The 27,881-nt window shown below is 40.5% G+C and overlaps 1 protein-coding gene across 2 annotated transcripts in view; it reads left to right on the plus strand.

Moving 5' to 3' along the window:
* plch2a (phospholipase C, eta 2a) overlaps positions 1-27,881 on the plus strand; it is a 100,782-nt gene that overhangs the window by 13,671 nt on the left and 59,230 nt on the right. For both annotated transcript variants that reach the window (XM_050064758.1, XM_050064759.1), the window contains exons 2-4: positions 7,863-8,009; positions 15,221-15,464; positions 15,611-15,740. In XM_050064758.1, coding sequence (XP_049920715.1) covers positions 7,863-8,009; positions 15,221-15,464; positions 15,611-15,740 — 521 coding nt within the window. The remainder of the gene's footprint in view (positions 1-7,862; positions 8,010-15,220; positions 15,465-15,610; positions 15,741-27,881) is intronic.

Below are 27,881 nucleotides of genomic sequence, written 5' to 3' on the forward strand. Positions count from 1 at the left end.
CTTCAAAAATTCACTCATAGTTGCTCACAGGAGCAAGCGCCACTTTGGGGCTTTTATAGGCAATCTCCAAAAACTGTCAGCAAGTGGAAAATTAGCGCTAAAATTGTGTTGTGTAAACTGGCTGTTAATTTACATTGTGAATTAGTAACTAAAAGGTGTTTCTTGTGTTGTTGTTCTTGCCACCAGTACATGGAAATGACATCCGTTTTTTATGCCTCTGCACCTGCAATAGCCATGGCAAAAGGCAATATGTTTTCGGGTTGTACGTCCATTCCATCCATGTAACCATGATATCTCAAGAACGGAATTTTTTCAACTTTAGTTTTTGACAGTTAGGCCTATAGGTTAAAGGACATGCTCACTTTGACCTTGTTTGTCTCATTCTTGTGAATGTGATATCTCAAGAGCACCTTGTGGGGATTTCTTCAAATTTGGGACAAACCTTCGCTTGGACTCAATAATGACCTGATTAGATTTTGGAAGTCATTGGTCAAAGGTCAAGTCTACGTGACCTCATCTGTCTCATTCTTGTGAATGTGATATCTCAAGGACGCAGCGAGGGAACCTTTTTCAAATTTGGCACAAACGTTCACTTGGACTCAATGATGAACTGATTTGATTTTCGAGGTCAAAGGTCAAGGTCACTGTGACCATGCAAATGTCTTATTTGTTTTACTTTTGATCGTGTGAATTTTCCGGTAGGATGCAGGGTTAAACAGTTTGGCAGTGTTGTCACATAGTCAGAAATAGGAAGCACTGCTCTTAGCAAGGCGTCCTCTGTGTTGATTATTAATCTTATTAGTGTTTAGCGAATGCCAGCCTCTGTTATGTGTTGAACAGTTGGTCTGTTACAAAAGAAACAAGTACATTTGGCTTTTATCACAAAACACCCTCACCCTTATTCCAAATGACAAAGACATTTGTGTGCAGTGTGAATTTCCTCAGAACTGGATAAACTGAGCTGGGAAAAAAATTACTGCAGGAGATGGTGCAGTAGCTCCATTGATGGAATTTTGTGAAATGCAGCAGCAGGTAATTCTTTTTCTTTCTTTTTTTAATGAATGGTGAAATGGCAGTGATTATTTGTGACCTACAAATGGTTCAGTAGCAGTAACAGTAACAGCCAAAAGCTTGCTGACATTATTACATGAAGTGGTCCCTCACTCTCTTTATCACAAATTGGGAACACAGTATGGTGCCTGATTTGTCGTTCATGGGGTTGTTGAATGAATTTGGTGTATGTCTCCCAGAAGGCAGTCTCAGTTCTCAGGTGGAGCCTTTTGATGCTCTGTCAGCACAAACAGATTTTATATTTGCTTTCTTGTTGGGTTGACTTGGAGTTGGGCTCTGGAGTGTTTTTAGATGTGATCGTTAAGGGTTCATCTTGCTCAAACACTCTTCTGTTAGCTTTATACTGTATAAAAGTTTGTGTATTGCTGTAGCAACCTACTGTATGCCATGTGAAATTGTTGTTTCCACAGTCTTCCCGATTGTAGTTGCAAGTGACTTGCATACCATCCTGGTGTCCTGGATTTATGTGAGAAATGTCTGAATAAATTGGTGATTTGTATGGAGTATTTGGCGTATTTTTGCACAACTTTACGTGTATGCCTACATACAGACATGGAAGACACACAGTTCTAAATGTTATCTTGTTTAATTGCTTGCTGCAATTGCTGCATGGCTTGCACAAAGGACAGACTGGTGAATTATGCAGTGGTAAGATATGAGGTGAGGGTGGTGAACTTTCAGGCGCTGAACCAATCCTTTCTCTCTCCCCAACATAGCCGGAGCTCCATCAGTAGCAACGGACACAACTTTCTTCACATCTATCCCTTTTTCATTCAGCATTTCCAGTATTGTGTTATAAATGTCTTCCCCCCCCTTGTTTGTCCACAGAGGTTTACCGTGCCCAATACATCTTCAACTAACTCCTTCTTTGGCTCATCATAATACCTCACAAACACCATCAACTGAGCATTTATAGTGGTGTCAGTGGACTCATCCACAGCTAAGGAAATGCCAGTATTTCAGTACGTCTGGTTGCCGTGGAATCTGAGAGGGGGATTTGCTTGATTTTAGCTGCCATTTCCTCTTTTTGTTTGCCTTCAAACATCGTGTCCATCACTTCAGTCATACATTCTTTTATTATTTCTGCATCAGAGAATGGCTTCTTGTGCTTACCCAAGACCCATGCACTTTGTTGCTGTTTGTTGTTGTGTCATAGATGTAACAAGAATCCTGCTTGTAGCTTGATATGATGATTTTAGTGCATTTATTTTGTTACTTACTTCTGAAATTCGAGGAAAGATCTCTTCAAAATTCCTATGGTTTGTCTCATAATGCCATTTCAAATTGGAAATCTTCACCAGAGCTACGGTCTCCTTGCATATTAGGCACATTGGTCTTGTGCTGGTTGGAGGGCGAATGAATGCAAATTGTTCGGTCCATTCATCCTTGAATTGCCGATTTTCACTGTCCACCTTTCTTTTCTTGTCGAATTTGGAACATGCCATTTTCAATCAATCTAGCGTACCGCTTCAAAAGCGAAAGTAATAAAGTGCCGTTTTCGCTAACATCCTATCAGTACATAGTTGGCACGGAGGTGACAGCCCATTTACATGTGTTGACCAAACCAAAACACACACAATGAAGGAGTCACGTGTTCAGGTCCTCTAATAGGCTGCTCGCGGAGTAGAGTGTGTCAGCTCAGCCTGAGCACCAACTGTAAACACAAAGTACCAAACCACTGAACTGTTGACTAATTGATTACACCGGCCTTTATTATCCAGACTTAATCATCCTCCATAGGCTAGGACTAACCTTTCTAATGGGTCAAATGCATTTCTTGCGCCACTTACTGCTAACTCGGTGCTGGTGTGTGATTTTAGTTGTGTATGTGCTATATTAAATCTGCCTGAGTATTATTTCATGGCTTGCTTTGACATTGACATCGCATTGGTTGATTGATCTGCACTGTGAAGCTGGGCTACAGAGCCTGATCGCTCAAGTACAACTTGGACATCGAGAGCCTATAGGTTGTACCTGCTCCGTGGGTTAAACCCACAAACCATACAGCGTAAGCTCTGCTTGGTATAGTACAGTAGAGAGCTATTTCAGAGATTTTGTTGACTTCCCAAGGGGGTTTCCACACACAGCCAGCTACATCACAAGAGCAAAAACATTCTCCTTTTAGTCGACTGACAGGGGAGTTTGAGCTGAATGTGGCCTCTTTCTCTGCCTCCTCATTCGTGAGTAAATTGTGTTCAAGGCAACCACAAAGTGTGTTCCATGCTGAAACAATGGGTTTGGTTGCAGCTCGATTAGCCTCTTGCTGCACTGGTGATATCAAACTGGTGCATGCAACGTAACAGAGCAAAAAAGGGACTTGTTACTACCCTGCTGTTTTGTTTTCAGCTCCATATTAGTCTAGGGAATTGGATATCCTGGCACTTTCCTTTTAATGTCAGTAAAGTGAACACTCATAGTGGGATGACAGTGGAGCTCTCTGGCTTCATGGTGAGCTCTGGCTGTGAGGGCAGCTGATGTAAATGTTGGCCAGGAGACTGTGATGGCTGTTAGAGAGCGTGCTGTTCATCTTTGACAGGAGGAGGAGGATGAACCACTTGTGTCAGGAGGTATGTTTTCAGCAGTGTGCTATCCTGACCTGAGAGCCTGCAGAGTCTGGATGCTCTCTTTCCACCAAACTTTGACAGCAGCTCATTTCATGGATTACTGCCCACTCTCTGGCTGAAGGAGTGCTGATCCTTAACTCTGCCATCGGCATCAGGCACTGCAGTCAGCCAGCAGCTGCAGAAATAACTCTGGTCTTAAAATCAATAAAAAGCTGGTCCACAGCCATGTTGCATTTATGTTGCATCAAAGAGTCCAAGCTGTAAAATCATTAAGGGTCAGTTGGTTTTGGATAATTAGTCCCTTCACTCAAATAGCTATGATAATTTGTTTGTGAGGTGTTTTTGTATTGCCTCATATACAAATTCACTGAAGGATTTGGCAATGCATTTTTAATTTACAGTTATGATTTGGTGCTACAATATTAATTGCAGGACATAGTATCTATACAGTGCAGGTCCCTTGTAGGACTGGGTATCTAAGGATGGGAATCGAGAAGCGGTTCCAGTTGAGAATCGATAGCTATTTGGAATTGGAATTTGGTATGCCTCCGAATTCATCAATTTCTTTTTTAAATGCTGGCATGTCTTATATATAAACACATTTCTTTATGAAATCCTGGTTTTCATAAATGTTAAATATCTATCATGATTAAAATATTGTTAAAATATCAGGAACTGTCTGATCCTATTATACATGAACAAGAGTACAACTTTAACCAGACATCCTTTTTGTCCTTCTTGTCCTTTTTGTGTCTGCTGTACAGACTGACAAGACGAGTCTGTCGCAGTACTGTTCACTNCCAGCCTGCACGTGGGATCAAAAGGCATCATGTAACCAACAGTTATTCTGTGGGCACTGTGGCGACTGCAGTATTGATTAATTCAAAAAGGGTGGCTGTCCTTTTTGTGTCTGCTGTACAGACTGACAAGACGAGTCTGTCGCAGTACTGTTCACTGGTTCAGGCACTTTGCATTGCTGGTTTATTCACTGCACTATTTTACATGTAACCATCAAATGTTCAATTACTAAAAAGTATGGAAGCCTATCTGTTCTATCTGCCACACCAATATTTTTTGCTGATCACTATGTTAGTACCACTCTGCGCATGCTCCACAGTTTCCACTCCGGGCTTTGACCCGGAATTCGAATAACAGTAAATGCGAAACAGAAGAAGAAGCCGGTAACGACATGGCGAAATCTACATCCTGAGCCGTGCAATTTTGGACAGACGAGGAGACACAGTTCATGCTGTGTCAACTGAAAGAGTTAAATATTTTAAAATACATGGATAGGAGGAAAACACGGAATGGCGACCTGTTCAAAAAAGTAGTTAAAGAACTGGACGACGCTCCATTGTTTGGTCTGTGATGTAATAGGTCAACTGGAAAAAGGTCCAACACTAACAATCTGTAAGGGGGCATATCACCACCTATCTGATATAGTCCTGAGCAGGAATTTGATTGCAGAGGATAGGAGGACATAACTGAACTATATTAACAATCCCCTGGGGGTGGGCTTGAATGTTAGGCCAAAGCATTGATCAATAAGAGCAGCCCATCACTACTGGTTTACTTACTTACACAGCACATACATTGGATGTTGCATCCAGGTCAAATTGTTATCCAGCTATAAACTCAGTCATTTGATGGTTGGTGTGTTCTGTAAACTTTCTTTGTTGCAAATCGTCCTTATCAAACATGAATAAACACACATATATTTGGTGTTGATATACATTAGAATCAGGTCAGAATCTTCATTTAGGGTAGGCATTGCTGCCACAAGTTGACATGTCTCCTTGGTGCATGGAGAAAGAGAAAAGTCTAAAGAGGTCAAAGCAGTTGTAGATTAGATTAGATTAGACTTTATTGTTCTAGAGAGATATTTGACTTCACAGTCTGTTCAAAACAAACAACAATACATAAAAAAAACACAACATAAGAGACAATACACAGACTCTCCAGACCAAACCTCACGGCACCAACAACACATCAGTGAGGCAATTTGTTCAATGCTGCAATGGCTAAGTGGACAAAACTCCTGCTAAAGTGAACCTTCTCCCATTTTAAAGTTCTATATCGCCGGCCCTATGGCACAAGTTCAAAGTAGCGATAGAGGGGATGATCAGTGTCATTTGCTATTGTACGTTGTATGAAGTGCACGGCGTATTATGGCTTTGTCATTCATATAAGAAAGTTGGGGTGTTGGGAGACCAATGACCTTTGAAGCAATACATGTTATACTGAAGAGTTTGTTTTTGTTAACTAAGGTCAGTAGATTGAGAAAGCATGGTAAGCAGTACAACATAGGTTGCATAATACTTTTGTAGAGTAACAGCAGAAGATGAGGGGCAACTAGGGCTGCTCGATTATGGAAAAAATCATAATCACGATTATTTTGGTCAAAATTGAAATCACGATTATGCAGCGCACGTGATGACTTATTTTTTACACAACGGCATGTCATTTCTGTCTCTCCATGGTCACGTGTTTACAATTCTCGTCTGCTCTCTGTATCGCGCACGGCGGAGTTCCACCCCGATTCCTTTGTATTCACTTGCAACAGCTGCTCCTCTCTGATCTGATCAGCTTTGAACAGCTTGACAGGTCAGTTATCCAGCCTGAGTCACAAACTGCAGCTGAGGAATAAAAGAACTCATGGAGAGCTCCGCCTGCACCGCTTTCACAAACCCACAAAAAACTGCCAATTTAGAGTGGGGACACATAAACACTGAAATGTATAGATAAAAAAAAAATCTCAACAGTGGTCTGTACTTTTTGTACCAGTTTTAAAACCCCAGTATTCAGTCTCTGCTGTTCCTCCACCGATCCATATCAAAAGATGAACTATGTTTGTACTTGGGATCATTCACTGATTGCTGATAAAAGTTTATCTGACATGACTCGATATATGGGGACATCTCCACAACTAATAATTAAGGACAATAAGCCAAATCCATGCTTGACAAACGGGTTTTTACAATTCGTATAATGATGAATTATCTTTCACCACGTAAAGAATTCAGTTCATGTAAGTCTAACACACACTCCTCTACTGAGCATCCAGCTGTAATTATAGCCTAAATATTGCGATTCTAATGAACTGGAGACATAACTTCTTTTTGACTACACATAGATCATAAACTCATGGGCATAAAAATGACTCATTGCAATTGGTTGAGAAATATAAACATGATAGTGCTTTTTATTTTGTGCTCACACTGACACTACTACGGTCCCTTTCTGCCACCAGTTCAGTTCTGCCCACTATATACTTTTTCAAAAGAAACAGTCAGATGCACAAAGTAGTAGTTGCACCCTTCTTTATTTTTTTAAATCCAAGATTTATTTGTGACTGGCCTTTATGCTACATTAATTGATTACCAGCTTTTGTTTGACACTTTAAAGTAAGTCCTCTCTCAAGGCTTAACATCATGTGTGTCTTTGATCTACTAACCTTATTTCAAACGTGTGCACTGAGTTGGCCTAATTTCCTGCATGTTGTGGGGAAATAGTTTGATAGGATGTGACAGACACTTGATAATTGATATCATGGCCACATAGGGTGTAACCACAGCCCAGGGACATGTGGCTGTCCACACCATTAGCTTCCTCTGGCGGAACTGTCAAATCCTCCCCCAGAATTAATGGCAAGGACACAAAGAGGCTTGGCTGTGTTTTTAGTGCCATTGTGCAGGATTTTGCCATGTCTCATTTGGGTGTTATTCTCTAGGTATTGTTTTTTTCCCTAAAAGGTGTAGAATGATTTTTATTAAATCTAGGCCGCCATGTAAATCCTCACATCTAAATAGAGCTCCTGATTTTATTTATTTTTACTGCTGTTCTGTCATAGTCTACAGTGTGAAGTTGAGATCTTGTTAAAAGACTTGATGGAGAAATTGCCTCACACTGTCATCTATCTTCTCTCCCTCTCTCTTCCTCCCACGGGACAAGCAAAACCCTGTCAGTGACAGGCATATCCAATGCATTTTCTTTGCTCTGTGTTCATGTGAGTGTATAAGTAAATAACTGTGTTTTGCATGAGAGCCCAGATGGAATTTTGTGGAAATACATACACACACGTGCTCAATCTCGCGAATGACAACATGTTTTGTATGCGCATTTTTGTCTGTCACACATTTTTTTCAGTTGCAGTGCATACTCCAGTGCTTTTTTTTTTTGACAACTGTCCAACCTGTTTTTTCTTCTGCCTTGTTTTCTTGCCTCCAGTGGAGAAATGTATGAGCTCCATGCAGATGGGGACCCAGATGGTGAAGCTCCGTGGCGGCTCCAAAGGACTGGTGCGGTTCTTCTATCTGGACGAACACAAGTCCTGCATCCGTTGGAGGCCCTCGCGCAAGAATGAAAAGGCCAAGAGTGAGTGTCTTCCTTCTTCTTACAGTCACAAGGGAACAGCATTTCAAATCTGTCTTGCTCCTGTACTTCAATGCATTCATGGTTCATACTTATGGAAACAAATTTGTGCCATATTTCATGTGACAGGCAAGGGCTCATTGACTATTGCTAGGGATCCCGTGAGCATATTATTGCACTGAATCCCCATATGTCGTTCTTTCAAGAGGCTCAACCGAGTGAGCCTTTAACAGTTCAACTGGTTTGACAGACAATGGCCACAGCTGTTTCTTGTAAACAATACTGCGTGACTGCACCAGGTACTGTTAACTAGACTAGGATATTTTATTGTAATGACCTTAGCTATAGAGTATTAATGAAACAAGTCTCTGACTTAGTTAGAGAAAAGAAATCAAACATTATAGATCATGTTTTACAGTGAGGAAAAATATCCCCAGTATGCAAATACTAGCTACTGCTGACAGATTCAGTTTCTTTTAGCTGTAATAATAGTTTGAAAAATTGCCTGTGGTGGGATTGGACTTTTACTTTTATCATAATTTATTTTGATTATTGAATTCTGCCAAGTATTAGGACAGTTTAAGGACAGTTTTAGTCGAAAAATATATTTTTTCCAAAAAATCAGTTGCGTTTTTTGAAAATGGACTAATTGTTTTAGCTTTAGAGAGTAACATCAGCTTTAATTTTAGGGTGTTTACATCCCCATCAGATGATATAAGGTTTAAAGCTGGTGTACGATTTACACTGCCCACTTCGCTGCACAGCCTGATGCAGGGCTCAATTCAAATTCAGAGTTACTAAAATAAGTCCTTCCTTCAGCTGAGTCCAGCGGTCTTTACCTGGCACCATTGGATAAGTGGAACCATGAAGGCGGTGGTAGGCAGTTTGCTCATGTAATTCTTACTGCTAAACATTCCTCCAGGGCTTGAGGTGTTTTAATTATTTAACACTGGACATTTACAATATTTCCCCCACACAGTATCTGCAAACAAGCAAACAATTTCCTGCAGTGTTTTTAAATAAAAGAAGGCAAAGGGACTTCTTAACAGCAGCTCCCAGCATGGCGGGGCGTCTCATGGGGACTTAGGGGCTCAGTTTCCTGTTGCTCTCCCTCCTCTGTAGCCCTGGATTTAATAAGCTCCTTAACTAGACTTAATAATTCATCAGCTTTAATCTGCCCAAAGTGTCTTACACACACTTGCCACAAAATGGAAATGACAGGGAGGTCGGGGCATTCTTTAAAAACAGTGAAAACTAATAACGTCACTAATCCTAACTCTTAAACCTTGAACAGTTGGATGAGTAAAATGTGAGCCCAAATGCTACAATCCAAACTTTCTTCAGCTGATAACTTCTGAGAAACACCATCAGTGTTTTGGGTTCTCTTAATCCAGCCTCCACAAACACCTGATAATCTAAAATTAGGGTAGGAATGATTCAGTCTATTAGCTCTACACCTGTTGATAGTCAATCAAGAGTGACACACTCAAGCCTTCTGTTGAGTAGGTGAATGCATTTTCCCAGCTTTTAGTCATGCCCCGACTGAAACAGCCTTACCCTGGTGTGTCTGCTTTCCATGTTTGATATCTTGACAGGTCTCAGTCATTGGAGAAGAACACAGTAGTCTGGCCACTGTAGCCTTTAGTGGCAGCATATTCCCTGAACCTCTGAATGGTGTTCTTTGGCCTCTAGAGGTTTATCACAGAACACCCACTGAGACAGACTGACAGACAGGAAACACTGCAGGCTTCTGCTCTGCTCTCACTCTGACCTGCCGTTCTGTGTGTCTGGCAGCACAGTCCTTCTTTCTGGCCCAAAAAATAACAATCCAAACAGAAATCTATATTCTAGATCTATAGATTTAGCCAAACAACAAACTCATAAACATATAGTGAGTTAGCTATTTTAAAATGATGTCTTAGTCCTGAGAGCAGAAGTCTGTATAAGTCAGCTCCTTCCTGCTTTTTTAATTTAAGTTTTATTCAACAAAAATAAAAAAAAAACTGTTCAGTTTGAAGTAAAATGTCTTGATTTAGCTCTAGATAAGTGATCTGATGCGAACTTTGTAAACAAATTTGTTTTTAAGCCTTAACTGCTTCTAAAAGCAAAGTCTTAAATCTACTCATAAATGTGGAGATGGTGTCTGCCTTCCAGACTGAAACAGGAAGATACTTCCACAGAAGAGAAGCCTGATAGCTGAAAGCTCTGGCTCCCATTTTTCCTTTGGAGACTTAAGGAACCACAAGTAACCCTGCATTATCAGAGCGCAGCATTCTGGTGGGATAATATGGTGCTATGAGCTCTTTAACATATGACGAAGCCTGACCAGACCATTTTAACATCACATTTTGGAGATGCAGTGAGATGGTTACTAGGGATGTGCGCTATTAGCCGTCTAAACAATTAAACGTCTCCTCCCTTGCTAGTCGGTACTAGAAATATTAGTCGGTTAAACCTATTATTGTTTAATTCATGTACAAGGCAGCTTAACTGTCATGCAGCCGCCCGCCACTAGCAGGTGCTACAGAGCCGTCGGACAGCAGTCCCTCTCCCTGCTGTAATGCTCAAGTAGACTGGAGTTTTAAAACAGCACGGTGGGAAATAAGAGAGATGTCCTCTTGCAAAACCAGCATAGTTTGGCAGTACTTTGATCTAGAAAATGAATTCAGCAGCAATTGATCTTTTTGAGATGTTACATGATTTGTTAACTTTAAGTGAGTTGTTGTCAGATCATGTGCAGGGTTTACATTCATACTGCACGGAGCAAAATGCCTCTCATCTCAGCTGAAATTTAATTAGAAATGTTGTTTTATTAACTTTAAAGCAAACCGCTATCATTTCTGTCAGATAATCTGCAAGGTTCAATGTGCTCCACATTTCAGAGGCAATTTATTTAGTTTAGAAGTTATTTTAGTGGATAACTTTTGACTGAGTTGCCGTCATGTTCACATCCATACGCAAAGTCTTTCGTACTTCAGCGACATTTAAAATCCGACATGGTTGTTGAAGATTGTGGTTAAAGGCCTCAAAGGGCTCTTAATGCACACAATATTTTTTGGTACAATATTTCAAATACTTAACAATAAATTGTGCTAAATTTTGTTTTGAGTGTTTTCCCTTTTTTAGACTAGTCGACTAGTCTTTATTAAAATTTTCGTTTAGTCGACAGGGAAATTAGTCACCAGGAACATCCCCAGTGGTCACCGAAAGGCACATAAAGCTGAAGAGTGTCAGCTTACTAACCTTAATATCACAGTACCACAGCTAGAAACAAAAACATATGATTACCAGATCTCTACGCTATTCCAGAGAGATAATGGATTTCAAGTATGTCCAAGTGACAAGCAATAATATGGCCCGATACATACACCTATATCACAGAGAAGCCCAGTGTTTTTAACTCCTTATAAACTTATAACTGCTTGTCATCTCTGCTGTGGAGCTTGGCCCGGCTAGAAATGCTGTGAAGAATGCCGCTCTCTGCCCCCTAGTTGCGTGTGCATCTCTGATGATGTGGTACAAAACCTCGTCTATATTAACATTTCAGTCAGGACCACTTCAGTCAAAGAAAACCACTGCAGTTTTAAATTTGGGGGTATGGGTCTGTTCTGGGCCCTCTCTGTCTTTCCTCAGGCCTCAAGCACACCTTTCTGCCCTTCCATTTGCCTATATGGAAAGCCAAAGGCAGGGAGAGCAGCAGCAAAGACCCCCAGCTGATCCATCAGTTGATTGGGCTGCTTGAGATCAGCTGATGTAGCTGGGATGTGCGCTGAGCTTGACATTATGTCCTGCCTGAGCTAATGCTATGCTCGGTTTGGTTCATTTTAGACAAATAAATGAAAAAGTAGCATCTCTTATCATGACCTATTAAGCATTTTTCTACCAGAGTTTGAGGCTTGGGGAAAGAAAACCTGATGAAAACCTCCTGATTACAGCCCATGTGATACTATTGGAATATCATTACTAACGCCTTAATATTTAAGGAGCCTTTACTGCTGGAGTTGGTCATACTTTAACTGTTGTATTCATCTGCAGTGTTAATCTGTAATAATTAACTAGTAAGTAAAGGTGTAAAATAAATGCAGTGGAGTAAAAAAGTCTAATATTTTGTTTGAAATGTAGTGGAGAAGAATACTCAAGTAAGATACAAGAGTAGTTGAGTAAATGTACTCAACTCTTAATCTCTGAAGACTGACCAACTGAGATCATCATCCTGGAGCCCTGCTGCTAGCAGCTCATCAAATATTCACACAGTAGTAGTAGTGGTTGTCCTTATCTACCAGATACCTGCTGTATACTCCTGCATAATTTATAAAAGTGCTGCATTCAGGAAAAGCATGTGTACATGTGTATCCCCAGCTCACGGCCACGTGGGAGCACACACAACACAGTAGCAACGTGTCGAGTGTCATGTTGACGGCATCTCTAACATCCAGTAGCATATATACGTACAACTGCCACAACACCGCAGGTTCTGTGCCGTACAGCCCAGGGGAGGGTGTGTGTTTATGTGGTCCTGAATATATCACTGCATTATAAATGAGTGTGAATGTAAATAATCTTTGAACCATGTAATATATTGTATGAGTGAAAGGCAGAGATAGAGATAGACTTGGGTTGTGGATATCTCCTCTGGGTAAGGGAAGTTTAAAAAAAAGGCACACAGGCTGAACAAGACACATAAATACTTATCATGGGCTTGCATTCATTGGGAAAACTAATGAATGACTGGAGGCAGTATCTTCCGGTAAAATTTCATTACCATCTCATAAATGTTGCATCTTAATAAACAGAGCTCTCTGGGCACTGCTCTTGAGTTGACTATTCTTAATCCTGTCTATCATAAAGTCTAAAATAGGATGGACCAATTTCCCTGTATAACTATCCCTAAGCCCTCATTCATAAATTCACTTGAGGTAGAAATTCTCAAAACCAGTAGAATGCTAAAGAGTTTAATAAACTGAGTTTTGCTCTGTTGTTTTTAAAAAAAAACATTTTATTTTCTATCAGCTTGTGATAATCCACAAGGCTTAAAACCTGCAGGTCTGCTCACTTTACTGGTGGAAGAGGCATTGAGAATTTTTTTCCCCATGTAAAAGTAGCAATACCACCACTTAAAAGTACTCCATTACGACCAAAAGTCCTGCATTTAAAACAGGTGTGTCAAGATATACTGGTATTGACAATAATTGTGACATATGGTAATATTGTGAAAATATTCCAGCCCCTCTTATATAATTTCTATTGCTTTGCGTTCCCACTTTGTCTCCCTCCCCCTACGCCATCTGGTTGCCTCAATTAGGTGTAACTGCTCTGTTTGTTTTCTTTGTCTAGTTTTAGTGAGTCTCTTTCTCCACCTCCTCACACTTGTATTTTGAGTAGAATTCATTTGCCAAAAAAGAGGCAAAACATAATAAACAAGGCTAAAGATGAATTTGACTGATAGCATTGTGGGTTTTTTTTTTTTAAAGCATCTGCCCTGGCAATAGCTGTGGCTGGAGGGATTATGTTATGGAGTTCGTCTGTATGTTCATCCATCCCATTGAACGCAAAATCTTCAGAACACCTTGAGAAAATGTCTTTAAATTTTGCACAAACATTCCTTTGGATTCAACCATGAACTGATTAGATTTTGGTGGTCAAAGGTCAGGTCACTGTGACCTTGTCTGTCTTCTTTTTGTGAATGCTTTTCTCAAGAACACCTTGGGGGAATTTCTTCAAATGTGGCACAAATGTTCACTTGAACTCACTGATGAACTAAAAAGGTTTTAGTGGTCAAAGGTCAAGGTCACTGTGACCTTACATCCCTCTCATTCTCATAAATGTGATATCTTATGAACACTTTGAGGGAATTTCTTAAAATTTGGCATAAATGTCCACTTGAACACAACAATGAAGTGATTAGACTTTAGTGGTCAAAGGTCACTGTGACCTCACAAAGCACGTTTTTAGCTATAACTCAAGAATTCATGTGCTAATTACGATAAGACTTCACACAAATGTATAATAGGTTAGAATAATGAAACAATGACATTTTATATCCAAAACGTCAAAAGTCAGCTTCACTGTGACATCATAATGTTCTGCAAAACCATTTTTTTGGCCATTACTCATCGTCATATCTCAGCAACAGAAGGGGAAACATTTGGTCAGATACTGAACTGGTGACACTAATCTTCGGTGTCCTCCTTGAAAGTGTGCTGATTGTATAGATCTTCTGTGCTGCCAGGAGGAAGATGTGTGTGGATCCATGTTTTCATAGACATGGATGTAAACTATTAGTGCAACATGACTGGTTTGTGTAGGCATACATCCTTTTTCCCTGTCCAACTTTCTCTAGATATTGCAGTAACATCATGATTGTGAACTCTTTTGTGAATAATGAAAATCGGATATTGTCGGCCAGCATTTCAAATTTTACTTGCAAAGTACAAAAGTATTTGCAGCAAAAATGTACTTTAAGTATCAAAACTAAAAGAACTTGTTAGGTGGCAGAATGGTCCCTGTGTCAAAGTTTGCTATTGTTATATTTAGCATGGTTTACTGTTGTGGCAGACCTAGGTGCAACTGCTTTATTTTGATTACTACATACTCTTGGTAATTTGATCTAGAAGAGTGCATCATAATTTATAACCAAATGTTTTGTTTTCTGCAGAGTGACTTGTAACTGCAACTGCCAGATACATAGTGCAGTGAAAAGTATAATATTTCCCTCTCAGAATATTGTACAGTTGAGGTTTAAAGTACCATACAGTTTGAATAGTTACAAAGTAAAGGTACCTTCAAATTGTACTACAGTATTTGAGTAAATGTACCTTATGACACGGCTTTGTTGAATACTTGATTCTGATTGGTCAATCACAGCATTCTACGGTCTTATTTGTGAATAGCAGGCCGCCGCTTTCAGCACAGTTCTGTTCATAAACACTTTGCTGAAGTAATACTCATTTTTAAATCAATGTATTGTGTCATCATTGATATCTTTCATAAAATAGCTGTGTAATAAGGGAGATAACGTACAGCAAGCAGGTCATTATTGTAAAATGAATCTCCACGGAGTGATGCAGCACCTCAACACAACACGAGGGGTCTTGAATCATCGCATTCATCACCCTGTCAGGGTTTATTTTGCAGTAATAACCCTCTTGTTGTACATTGTCCCTTATTTGTTACATTCAGCCACTGACTAGCTGACTTCCTGTTTCCTCCAACAGTCTCCATCGATTCGCTCCGGGAGGTGTGTGAGGGTAAGCAGTCTGAGATCTTCCAGCGCTATGCAGAGGGCAGCTTCGACCCCAACTGCTGTTTCAGCCTGTACTATGGAGAGCACATGGAGTCCCTGGACCTAGTGTCAGGCACTGGAGAGGAGGCCCGCACCTGGATCACAGGTCTCAAATATCTGATGGCAGGCATCAGCGATGAGGACAGCCTGGCCAAGAGGCAGCGCACCCGAGACCAATATCCTTCAGTTGTACAACAGGGCGGGGGGAGATGTGTGTTATATAATCTAGAGTTTCATGACATCATACGGGGCTGAAATCCCCGTAAACGAGTAAATTTCCTGAATCTTCAGGCTTTTTGACCTTAACCCACCGTGTCATCACATGGCTAAAGCAGACCTTCACCGAGGCTGATAAGAACGGCGATGGCAGCTTAAGCATCAGCGAGGTGCTACAGCTCCTGCACAAACTCAACGTCAACCTGCCCCGACAGAAGGTCAAACAGATGTTCAAGGTACAGAAACAAGCAGGGCAGAGCCAGTGACTTCGGAACTGAGAGCACATAAGATTTGCTCAGTGGGTAGTTGGTAGTCAACAGTGTAAAAGCTGCATGTAAAAATTCTGAATATCATAATGTGCATTTGAGTCAAAAAGATTTGCTGCACTGTAGCATTTTCTCTTTATTGTGGGATTTGTGTGAGCTCTCCAAATGTAATAATGTTAAGTAGATTGTTTCCTCTCCTAACATTGTACATTCACAGTACATTCTTTAAATCAATCGTAAATATCTTCTTCAAAGGTTGTTACTTCCACTGATCACAGTGTACTGTCTATACACTTTGAAAGCAAAATAACATCAACTCGTATTAATTAAACTCTGGGGGAAAGAGTCTGGGGAAACAATGCTACAAAGATCATGCTAGATTGAATGGCAGCTAGCAACATTTGTCAGCTTTGAAAAAGGTCATGTCAGTATTATTCACATAACCCCAAATCGCAATTAGAGTTTCCCAGTCTGCAGTGTGATTTTTGGATTGAAAGTTTTGAGACTACATTGAGTTCTGCTCCCCAAGACCCAGCAGATACCAGCAGAGACTCAGCTCATTTGGTTACTCTGAAATGTAAACTATAGTCAATTTACTGTCTCTGAGACTGTGCTAGTTCTCTGCTTCCATGCGTTTCATTTGCTGTAAGTTGATAGAAAATGCAGAGTGGGAAGACAGAAAGAAAAGCTGCTGTGTTGCATTACCATGGCAAACTAATGATAGGTAATTGATGAATTTTAGCAGGATGTCCATTTTGAGTCTGAAATTTGAATCTGTAGGGTTCAGCCAGGTTGGGTCTTAAAGACACAGTACAGATCTGATTCGAGTTTCAGGTGATGAAATTATCATTCTGTAGTGCAACTATCACAGAGAAGGTTTAAGGGGGCTAACAGCCAAATCACATGAGACAAAGTCGCAGTGCGGCACATCTGCCACCGCATGCCTGCAGCAGAGCACATCCATTCTTATCAACTGAAGCTGCTACACTGACCACAGAAGCTGTGTTTGTCCAGGCTGGCATCACGCAGCTCTTCTCTATGTTAACACAGCTGGTCTGTTTATTTTTCTCTGCACATAGCTCTGTGGCCCTCCAAGTAATAACTATATAGAAGTGTGTAAAAAAAAACCCAAAAAAAAAAAAACCAAGTGCAGTTTCTTTAAAAATGATTAAATTAAAAACCTTATTGGGCCAGCGGCAATGTGACGCAGCAGAGCAACCTTATGTGTGTTTTTACCGGGGCTGCCCTTGAAAGTTGGAGATTAAAATCATCAGTTGGGCCTCAGTCGACTGAGATTGTGTTTTTTTTTTTTTTTTTTTAACAAATTCTTTAATTCTTTGCTAGTGACTGTGCTGTGCAGTGTACTTCTGGGAATGTTTTGGTCCCCAGATTTTGCTGCAAAGTGAGCGCTCGTGACTTTCATGCTACTTTTTGGTACAGGCAGCTGCAGACGTGATGCAGCGGAACAGAGGAGTGGAATCTTTCCACCGTAAGATAAGGTAATCTTCTCGCCTCTGCTGAGAAGTGGTGGATGTACAGCTCAGAAATACTTAATATGACACAGTCTCTGGCTTTTGTATGATATCTAGTGTCAGCAAAAAATGTTGACATATCAGATCCGTTGTTAGCTTAGTTAGCTTGTTTACTACATTACATTAAATGCTGAACATCCTTGCCGAATTATTCATATTAAATGGTTGGATCTGATTTCACTGACTTAATTCTGAGTTGCGTCCAACCCTAGTTATTACATTTCACATTAAAATAAATCAATCACATTAGTGCATCCTGTTGTTAAATCACCCAGTGAATTAATTCAGTATCACTTAATACAGCCTGTACCCTTCCAAACTTTGCATAGCCACCTACATTATCATTTGGCAATAGTTTGCCTATGTGAAGCTTCACATCCTTGCCCCATGTATTTCAGCCTTAATAGGGGTCTTCTTTACTACCGTCATGCAGCCCACTGAGCAGCTCATGTTATTGTTTTGTAAAATCTCTGTAGATACAGAGGGTTGTCTTGACAAAGAGTTGAAACCGAGACAACAAGACCTGTTTACAAATAGGACAGGCTAAGTGGGGATGTGCTCTTAGTCATTTCTAAACTGAAATGTCAGTCAGTACTTTCACATGCACAGTTAAATTGAGCTGCGTTTATAGCGTGACTGGGCCATTTAATTGGACTACTGTCCTTGTCCCAGTATACAAGCACAGGAGGGGAATCCACTTGATTGACCTATTACATGACAGACCAAACAATCGCCATTCTGTGTTTGCCTCCCATCAATGTATTTCATATATTTAACTCCTTTAGCTGACACAGTATGAATGATGTCTCCTCATCTGTCCAAAAATGCACAGCTCTGGATGTGGAGTTCACCATGTTGTTATATCTGATACACATTTAATGCTATTTGACTTCTGGGGCAAAGCCCGGGGCAAAGCCCGGGGCGGGTACTGTGGCGCATGTGAAGAGCACCTAGGTCAGTTTGGGTCAGATTGACTGTATACATGCAGGAGTAATTCGACTCCCTTATCTGGATGTGTTAGTCAAACTTTGAGAAATTCAATTTAGTACAATTTCAGTCGGACTAACATGTTTACATTTATTTTAAATGTCCAGTTTTAGTCAGACTAACACAATTAATAGATTTTCTCTAATGTGATGTAAAAGTACTGAGTTTGGTCAGTTGGATCTTAAGAGCAACACAAGAACAAGTTGAATTGATAATTCTATACAAAATTGCTCAGTACAATCCACTTAACTCACTAAGGATGTATTTGACTTCACAAGTGTTAGGCCTGTCTTAAACTTACAATTTCTAACATTGGGTGCAGTTACATGATGGCTTCTCATTCGGACTGAAATAAATCTGAATGAAATCATTCGGAATTAAAGTTTTTCCAGGTAGTTTACATGGGAAATATTCATTCTGAATGAGGGTTTACACGGGAGATCAGTTTAATCGCCTTTTAATCACCTTTATTCGGGTCCGCGCAAGGTTTGGGGCAGGGAAGGTTTCTGATTGGATAGGGGGCGGGGCGGATGTTACGTGTTTACATTTGCTGGAAGAAAGCACTGTAGTCCTCGTTCCGGATAAAAAGATGCTTTGGAAGAAAGCACTGTAGTCCTCGTTCCGGATAAAAAGATGCTTGATGACGCCGTTCTTAGTGCCTTTTCCGGGCTTGTTTTGCTTATATTCTTGAAGCAGCAGTACGACAACAACCTTGTTCTGCTAATGCTTCATCTGTTCAGAAGGAGAAGGGAGGTAGAAGACTGCTTGGGACCATCTCTTGTTTTTAGAAGCTGCCATCTTGTCGCGCGCACTACATACGTCATCGTGCCAGAAGGGCAAGGAAACGAGCATAAGCAGAAAGACCGGAATGAACTTAAAGAGGAATGAATGGATACAAGTGCGAGAGATTCTTTCATTCGGAATTAGAAACGTAATATTCCAGCCCCTTACATCGGAATTAATTTTCAATTGCATTGGCCATTTTTATTCCGAATTAGGTGTTTACAAGATCACTTTTAATAGGAATGAACTTTCATTCCGAATGAAAAGGAAAATAAACTGTCAATGTAAACGTACTCATTAATAAGAAATGATACGTCGAGAAAATGTCATCAAACTGTATGGTCAATGTGCAGTACGCAGTGTTGTCCAGCTCATTAGGACAGTAAATGGGCTAATCAGGTCACTTGAGACTGCAGTATGTACTTACTTCCAGGCAGATTGTGAATGAGTAGTAAAGACACTTGGACTGATTGCTACAGCTACAGATGTTGGCAAACTCACAGCTCAGCCACTAACTCTCTTCCTCAGCAGAGGGATTAGCATGCTGCCATTTTTGGCGTGTTCAGCCTTCGTCCAACAGAGCAGCTCGCCATCACTAAGTCCAGCAGCCTGTTGACAGTCCCCCATATGGTGCTGCTGGGACACAGATGGCCTCTGGTGTAATACAGGGTAAACTCACCGGGGACAGATCTGACCCGGTTTGTGTCTGTGGACATTCATCAAGATTTGTGCGTTTACAATCTCTCGGCTAGTTTTTATTTATTTTTTATTTTTTCCCCTCTGGCTTAACCTATGTACAGTGAAGAGGGGGAGAACCTGTGGACTGGACCTCTTTCCCAGTTTGAAGACGGTAACTGATGAGTCTGTACAAGTACCTTAAATAATCTCATCACGTTTCAGAGCACATTGCTGCATTTGTTTGCATATTAATAAGGATAAATAACTTCTTAATTCTGTGAAATGCAGAGTGCTCTCATACTGACAGATTTAAATATCAGAAAAACCTGTCAGTGTAACACAACAACAATTCAGCATCACCACAAAGTTCATGTTGGCATATGACCATTAACAGTCAACATCTCTAAAGTGAACATTCTAACCATTATAAAGGCAGCATTTATTGTAGGAGTGCTATATTAGACTGCATTACTATTAGCCAGAGGCAGGGGACTCGAGTCACAAATTAGAAAACTTGAGACTTGCTTTACTAACACTGATTATAGACTCTACTTGACTTTGACTTGGTATTCATGACTTGAGACTTGACTGACTTGTGACAGATGACTTTAAAGGACTTGACTTTTTTAATATTTGTATTTTTCTAGATGTCAAAAAGTTACTTTTTAAAAAAAGAAATATATCGCAGCGGGGGAGGACCTGTCAGCTGATATTTGTGCCCACGCTACCATAGCTCTATCCTCCTGCCAGCAGCTTCCCAGAGGAATGCCAATATGTACAGCAGCATCATGAGCTTCACTGTGTGCTTCTATACATGTGAGTTAAGTTTTGAATAACTAATATAATATTGAACGTGCTTTGCAACCAGCGACACACTGTCAGCTGCGGGCCGTTACGCACACACAGTCACCACTGTGAGAGCCGATGCATGCACTGCCAGCTTTATATGCTCAGGCTCTCTTTTTATTTGAACAAGGTTTTGATACTGCCATAGTGCATGACAACTGCTCCTGCCTGCTGTCCCAGCAAAAGTTCACTATCTGTGAGTGTGTGAATGTGCACTCACTGTGCAAATTCGCTCGCCATGAGATGGTTTCCTTTGTGACTATTTTTTTGGCCTTCATTCCTGCTTGGCTTGCGTTTGAGAATTTTAACAGTGCATTATTACCTCACCTGCTCTCTAACAGCAGCAGGTATGTTATGTGAGTGGAGTCTGTCACCCTGACCAGAGGGCCTGGAGCAGGAGAACAAGTATTTAAATGCTTTACTCCAGTAGAAGTAAGTATTACCACCCTGTAAGAATACTCTGCATTGAAATGACGAAAATAGAACAACAAAAGACAAATGATATGAAAACAGAAAAGTGGAAAACAGAAATTAAGGTAGGACCATGACCATTTACCGCTTATATGCATTGAACATATGAACTGCAATGAAAGAATAAATAAATCCTTACCAATAACTCCTGGAGTAACAACAGATGAACCTGTAATATACAATAAATGAACACAACAATCCAAATGAGAGAATGTGTGCACAAGAGTCCATATCTCAGTCTATGAAATTTAATTCTGTCAGACCTAAAAAATTAAGTTAAAGAAATGGCTGAGTTCACCAGAGTTCAAATTTACTGTCAACCCTAACAGTCATCAGTTTGCTTCCACCAAAAACCGAATAAAGCATCAGACATGAGTCAGTCAGGAGACTGTCAGCAGAATGCTTCATGTGAGTGCTGAGTGAAGGATGAAAATGGTAAAACCTGCAGAGAGAGGAACCTGCACTGACTTTAAATGCTCTTATTGTGACAGTTACCTCACCTCAAGTTCTGTTTTTTTTTTTTTTTTTGCTTTGATCTTTTACAAATCTTTCTAGTACTGTTGTCCTTATGTAATGTGAAATTGTTTTGTCTTGGGCACATTTACAGGATTTTATTATTTTCCTTTGAACACCAGGAGGCCTGAACCCTTAATTATTCCATTAAGACACTAACTCAGAATAACACAGGAGAAACTTATGAATACAAGCAGAGTGTAAAAACTGTTAGCTGTCACTACCAAACCTTTAACCATTCTGTATTTTAAACTACAGCTTAGTTTGAAATCATTTGCTCAGTCACTATGTAGAGGACTATATAGTGACCTCATTTGCAACATGTAAAAACACTTTCGGACACTAGTCAGGTCATTTTTTTCTGCGCCGTTAATTATGTCATTGCAGTCACACAATTAGAACATGTCATATCAATGTCAGCCGGAACAAATACAGACATGCATATTTGTGATTGAAAACAAAAAAAAAAATTATACTAAGCGTATTTTTCCAAATTAATAATATCATGACAAAGTACTGTTGTGTTGTGAGATGCACTGCTCTCCTCACATTAAACACAGGCCTATTAATATTGTTACACTGGCAGACAGACAAGAGGAGAGAGAGCAGCACTAATGTCATTTTCTGTTAAACCTTTGTTGTGTTGAAGTCACAACTAATGAATTGAATGTATAATGTTATGCATTACACCATTACAGCACAAATCAGAATTAGCAGTGACCCAGTTCGCTAACATTAGCTAGCGTTATTAGCCCTACTCTGTACAGTAACTGTTAATTACTTAAGAAGATCAATCCCCGATTTATTTTAATCTCTTTGGGGGCCAACCACTACACATTAAATTGACAGTTTATTATATGGCAAAGTTGTTTGTTCCTTTGGCGCAATGCATGATGGGATATATTGCTCTGTGATTCACCATCGGTTGTGGGATGCTTTGAGTCCACTCTGTAGGGTGTAATAATCCCCACTCTACATTCAGACAGCACTAAAAAATGGGTAAATCACTAAACAGTGGACTACATAGCAAGTGATTTCAGACACTGTGTGTGATACTAGATAATTTAGCCAAATAAGCTATCTGAAAGGAAAGTGACCTCAGCTGGCAGGATAAAGTGTGTTCTGTGAATAATATAGCATGTGGTGATTAGGTAAACCTAAAGTACCTTGCTCTTCCTGCTACATTAAGTCCATCTCTACATTTTCCGCATGAAAACAACAACAAACCTAATTTTCTCTGCTTTTCACAGAGCAACTCCTCCAGGCATTCTCTTGTGATGGAAAGCCAAGTAAACATACAGTAGCCTGTACATGCCCATCTGATGTCATTTACTGTGGGACAAATCAGAAAGGAAGAATATGTTGTTGTTGTTGTTGTTGTTTTAGGACTGTGTTGGACAATGTAGTTTTTGAGCCCTCAAAATATGTATTCAAGATCCTTGTGATGGTACATCAACTCACAATAGGTTGGATGACACCTCCGTCATTGCTTGAGAGCATCTGTTTCACTTGCAATGGCACTATGCAGTTTCGGGGTTTGGGTAGGAACCCAGACACAAAAAGCGTGTGTGTGTGTGTGTGCGTGCGTTCACACAAACCAATCAGAGTAAACAAAATGTGTGACGTAGGCTAGCACAACGCCACCGTAAACAGCCCAGCAGGCAAGTGCAGCGTGCAGCGGAGATGAGCTGTGATGATGTCTGGGAAAGAGTGTTGCCGTCTTTTTGGATTTCCTCCTCACTGTGCACTCCGAGTGTGTGTGTGTGTGTGTGTGTGTGTGTATGTATACATATATACAGTGGTGTGAAAAAGTGTTTGCCCCCTTCCTGATTTCTTACTTTNATATACACACTATGTGTGTGTATATATATATATATATATATATATGTACACTTGGTGTATATGTATACGTACAAGGAAGCATCCTTGACTTTGAGAAGCACGAAGGGAGTGACATCATGATTGACGGCCATGCGTGCCAATCAGTGTGCTCACGATCAATGACGCTGCTGGCGTTTGGTCGTACAGCAGGAAGTCGATACTACAGAGATTGCCACTGAGCAGACTCTGGCTCCAAATGATGTCACCAGCGCAAGATGGCAGCAGGCGTATCCTGGATATCTTGGCTCCATTGTTGTACAGTGGGAGGAAGTGGAGACATGTTCATCTTTACAGTTATGGATTTGACTGTTTTAACTACAGTGTTACAGCATCATTGCACATTGCAAATAATATGATCCAATCATGAGAGCATTATGCTCTAGACCTTCCCTTGTTTGGTGTTGACAGAGTAGTATCTTGTTGAACGAGTCACAGAAGTTGGTTGGATGTGGTAACTGGAGTTGTAAATGACATCAAAGATGTGGCCTTCTCTAGCAGATGCTTTGTTCAATGATTTATCACAGCAGGGACTCACAGATGTGGAGGGAAAGCTTTGTAGGAAGAAAAGGCTGCAACTGTAAGTGATGAATTAATCCATATTAGCTGTCGAGCTAAAATAGAGGGCACAAGCCTGCTAACAACTTAAGTGGCTGGGTTCATGCATAATGAATGGACATGAATAAGGCTAGATTGATGTTTTCTGTCCAACAAAAAGACTCCATTCTGCAGCTGTACTTCCACTACTTTGTTATCCTCCTGGGGCTAAGATGTGTCCTGAATAAGAGGATGTGCCTCTGAATAGAATTCCTTAACTTTAGAGAATGAGTCATGATGCAGGTTAACTGCTGATGTGTTTTAATTTGTTTTACCTCAGTGTTGGTCACCACGGATTTTTAAAGATATAGAAGTTAACAGCAAAGTGAATGTGAATCACTGTCACAACACAGTGCTGTCTGCTTAGAGCAGAATTCTCTGTCTGGTATCTTTTTTCATATGATTAATACTGTCTGCATGCATCTGTGCCTGTCACTCGTGTGTCAATCACAACTTGGTGACATGTATGCAAAACCAACATCCGAGTCTGGTGACAGGAAGTGTTTGTCTTGTGTCTCTGAGTCATTTGGCTTCCTGTGTATCGGCTGTGTCAGGCACAGAACATGCTGGTGACAGTTGGGAGGCTAAATGTGTTAACAGAGGAAGTTTTGACTTTGTAGTCAGAGGACTGTTACCAGTACTTTTGCTCTGTGAGTGGAGGGGACTTGTGACTTCAGTATGGTCTGTGCTGGACTGCATGCCTTCTTCTCTGTCACAGCTATTGACGTGTGCATTCTCCCACAACCTCCATCTGTGCTGGAGTTGCCTTTATACTCTGCGACGGAAGTTTGCACTGTGGCAAAATCTATAGCAAGCAGAGCAGGGAGGCCAATGCAAGACTTTATAAACCTGTGGATTCCAGACCCCCAGGAAGTGCGCTGGGATTTGAAGCCAATTTCTTTAGTGGCCAAATAGTGGAACTATGTCCGTCACGTGATGCTGTGTGGCCCAAAAGACTTCTTCCCATAAATTTACAGTGCTAAAGAGACACCTCTAACTTTGTAGATACATATGTTTGAGTGTTACAACCTCTGTTTCAGGATTCGATGTATTCAGTCTGCTAACATGTGGAAAGTTTAGGATGGATGCAAAATTAAATCATTTTATCCCATATTCCATATTGGCGGAAGTCTCTTGTACACCTTTTCCACCAATATGGAATTGTTACAGTTCTTGCACCTAATTTTGAACCCAAAAAATAGCAGTTTTTTCTTGGCCTGATTTGTGAACTGTGACAGAGGGCGTGTCATATTCTATAGGTAGGAAAGAGGGGATGGAGAAGATATCAATGGAGAAGTCATGTGACAAATGGTCAAAGAGCGTGCAGTGGTCTCATTAATAGTTGGTCCATACTCTCTAATAACAGAGCAAAAGTTCACAGGTAATCAGTGTTATCTAGAATTTTGCTACTATTTTTTTTACTTCTGTTGTTCATTGTGCAATGCCCTCCGTTAATGACACATCCTTAATTACAATGGTTCTGCTCAAAACTGGTGAAAATGGGGGCTGAACCACCAGATAACACCAAGGTTCCAGTAATCATGAAAAGAACATGTTCAAGAACAAAAGATAATTTGGTAGAAAAGGGATATAGTGCACCTGCTCTATGCGCCACAGAGTACGGAAGCAGTGGTTGGGGCTTATACTGGTACTTTTATACATGACAGTTGTACTTTTTTGGCCTCATGCACCACTGGGCATCTTTCACAAGAATGAACAGATCCCTACCTCCTACACTGTATCCGGTTCTCTCTATAAATCTGTGGTGGGTTCCTTCCTAGAGATGTACTGATTTAATCCAGTGTATTGCTATTGGTACTAATAGTCAAATTATAACGGGTATAGTCCAGATGTGACCAGTACACATTAAGTGTAATTTATTTATCCATATGTCAGCAGTTGACTGTTAAGTGGTTAGCCACGGAGGATATTTTTGACTAGTTAGGCATGTCTAAAGGTTAATTTTCTTACTCTTCAATTTCGTGCACTGCGCACCACTGGTGGTCTGGTGTGAGTTAATGTCAGCTAGCGGGGCTGCTCATTCGGCGATTAATGCTTGTAACAACTACTCTTGTGGTCTCCTCCCAGGTCACCCCGGTGAATAAGCAGCTCAAGTTTGAGCCACAAACCCACTTTAGCATTGATCCTTACTGTTTGCTGTTTAAGCTGTGTCTAACATGTACTGCTGCAACACTGTGCCTTCACTGAAATGGTGTTATTAAACTGCCGGGCTACTAAGAAAGACCTCTTGTATTTCAGGTCATACTGTATGTTTAGGCAAAATTGACTGAAACCGATATCCCTAATCTATATCTTTATGAAATTCTGTGTTTTCACTTCCATTTCCGTTCATTCAGTCATTTCAGGCCACCAACTCAATTTCAAGTGCCCCAGTAGTCCCTGGTACATACATTTTATTCTTACCTGGTGGGAAGCCTCTAGGATTTAATACAATATTTACACCCTGATCTCTATAATGAAATTCTTTGGCTGTGGGAAAATCTTCAAGCAGGGGACCCAGTGCAGCACTTCATTGGTAGGGGAACTCTGTGATACATCTCCTTCCAAAAGCATGACAGATTTCTTTTAATATGAAAGTCTTTATTAAAGTATTTATAGACAAACTCCTGCTCACTGTCTAACTTAGAAAGAAAATAGATAAATACATTAAATGCCACATTTCAGTAGAAGACCGTCACCAGGCATGAAGAAGATCTAGTACCGAAACTTCATATCCCACCCCTCCCTTACCTAGGTACCTGTTTTGAAATAGATGTGCAAAGTGTTCTTCTATTCTTTATTAAAGTATTCCCACACTGCATTGAATTTATTTCTACAGTTAGACGTCTAAAAGTCAAATACGAAAAAGCCTGTCAGATAACATTCATTTGTTGTGGAGGGAGAAACTCAGTCATTTTGGATCTATGTGTCGCTCTCTGTTCCAAGCCCAGTGTGTAGAGTCGACTGAGCTGCTCGAAGGCCAAGCTCCAAGTAGCACAGACGTCATCACCCTATAGTGAGCGGCTGCCTCCAGTGCTGCTTGGCATATGGAGCCGGTCACAGACTGCTTCAGTCAACTAAAGGCAAGGATTACACGGGTCATGGTGTGACCCCTGCAGTGCTCTCGTTAGGCTTGTTCAAACCTTTTGGAGGCTGCCTCAGTATCTCTCCAGCTCGTTACAACTAGAAATCCAAAACGATCAATGTGATATGAGCTGGAAGCAGTTAGGACAGTACCTACACAGAGATAATAATGAGTTAAAATGTAATCAAACTAGTGTTATGGTGGTTAATGAAAAATTTGACAGAATATATTCATTAACAACCGTTATTTTTCATTAAAGTGACAAGATGTAAATAAGATAAAACAGAATAAAACAAAAACTGATTACATTTTTATATTTTTGATGAAATGAGGTGTTTAAAATAAACATTTTAAAAGTATATATTTTCATTGCCAAAAAACTGCTGCATACCCTTGTCATGTCCACACCTGTGTTGCTGGAGCCTGGGACACAGCAGGACATTAAAGTTTATTAGGACTCACAGGGCCCTATTGAAATGATCCAAAATTTCCAAAAGTGGGTTGCAGGTCCATTCTGAACGGTCTACAAGTGGCACAGGAATGTTTCAAGTTTTTATTAAACACCCAACATCACAACCAAAATTCAACCAGATAAAGGGTGGCCCACTGGGACCAATTAGAGTGTCATATCCCCTTCCCTTTTAAAGTCACGTGTACCTTCACCTGGCACACTGCTATTTACTTGGCGGATTCTGCAAATTGGACAAGCGAGCGGTTTTCTGCCGAGAGTAATCCAATAAG

Source organism: Epinephelus moara, chromosome 16, assembly GCF_006386435.1.
Source record: "Epinephelus moara isolate mb chromosome 16, YSFRI_EMoa_1.0, whole genome shotgun sequence".
In the NCBI taxonomy this organism is placed as follows: Eukaryota; Metazoa; Chordata; class Actinopteri; order Perciformes; family Serranidae; genus Epinephelus; species Epinephelus moara.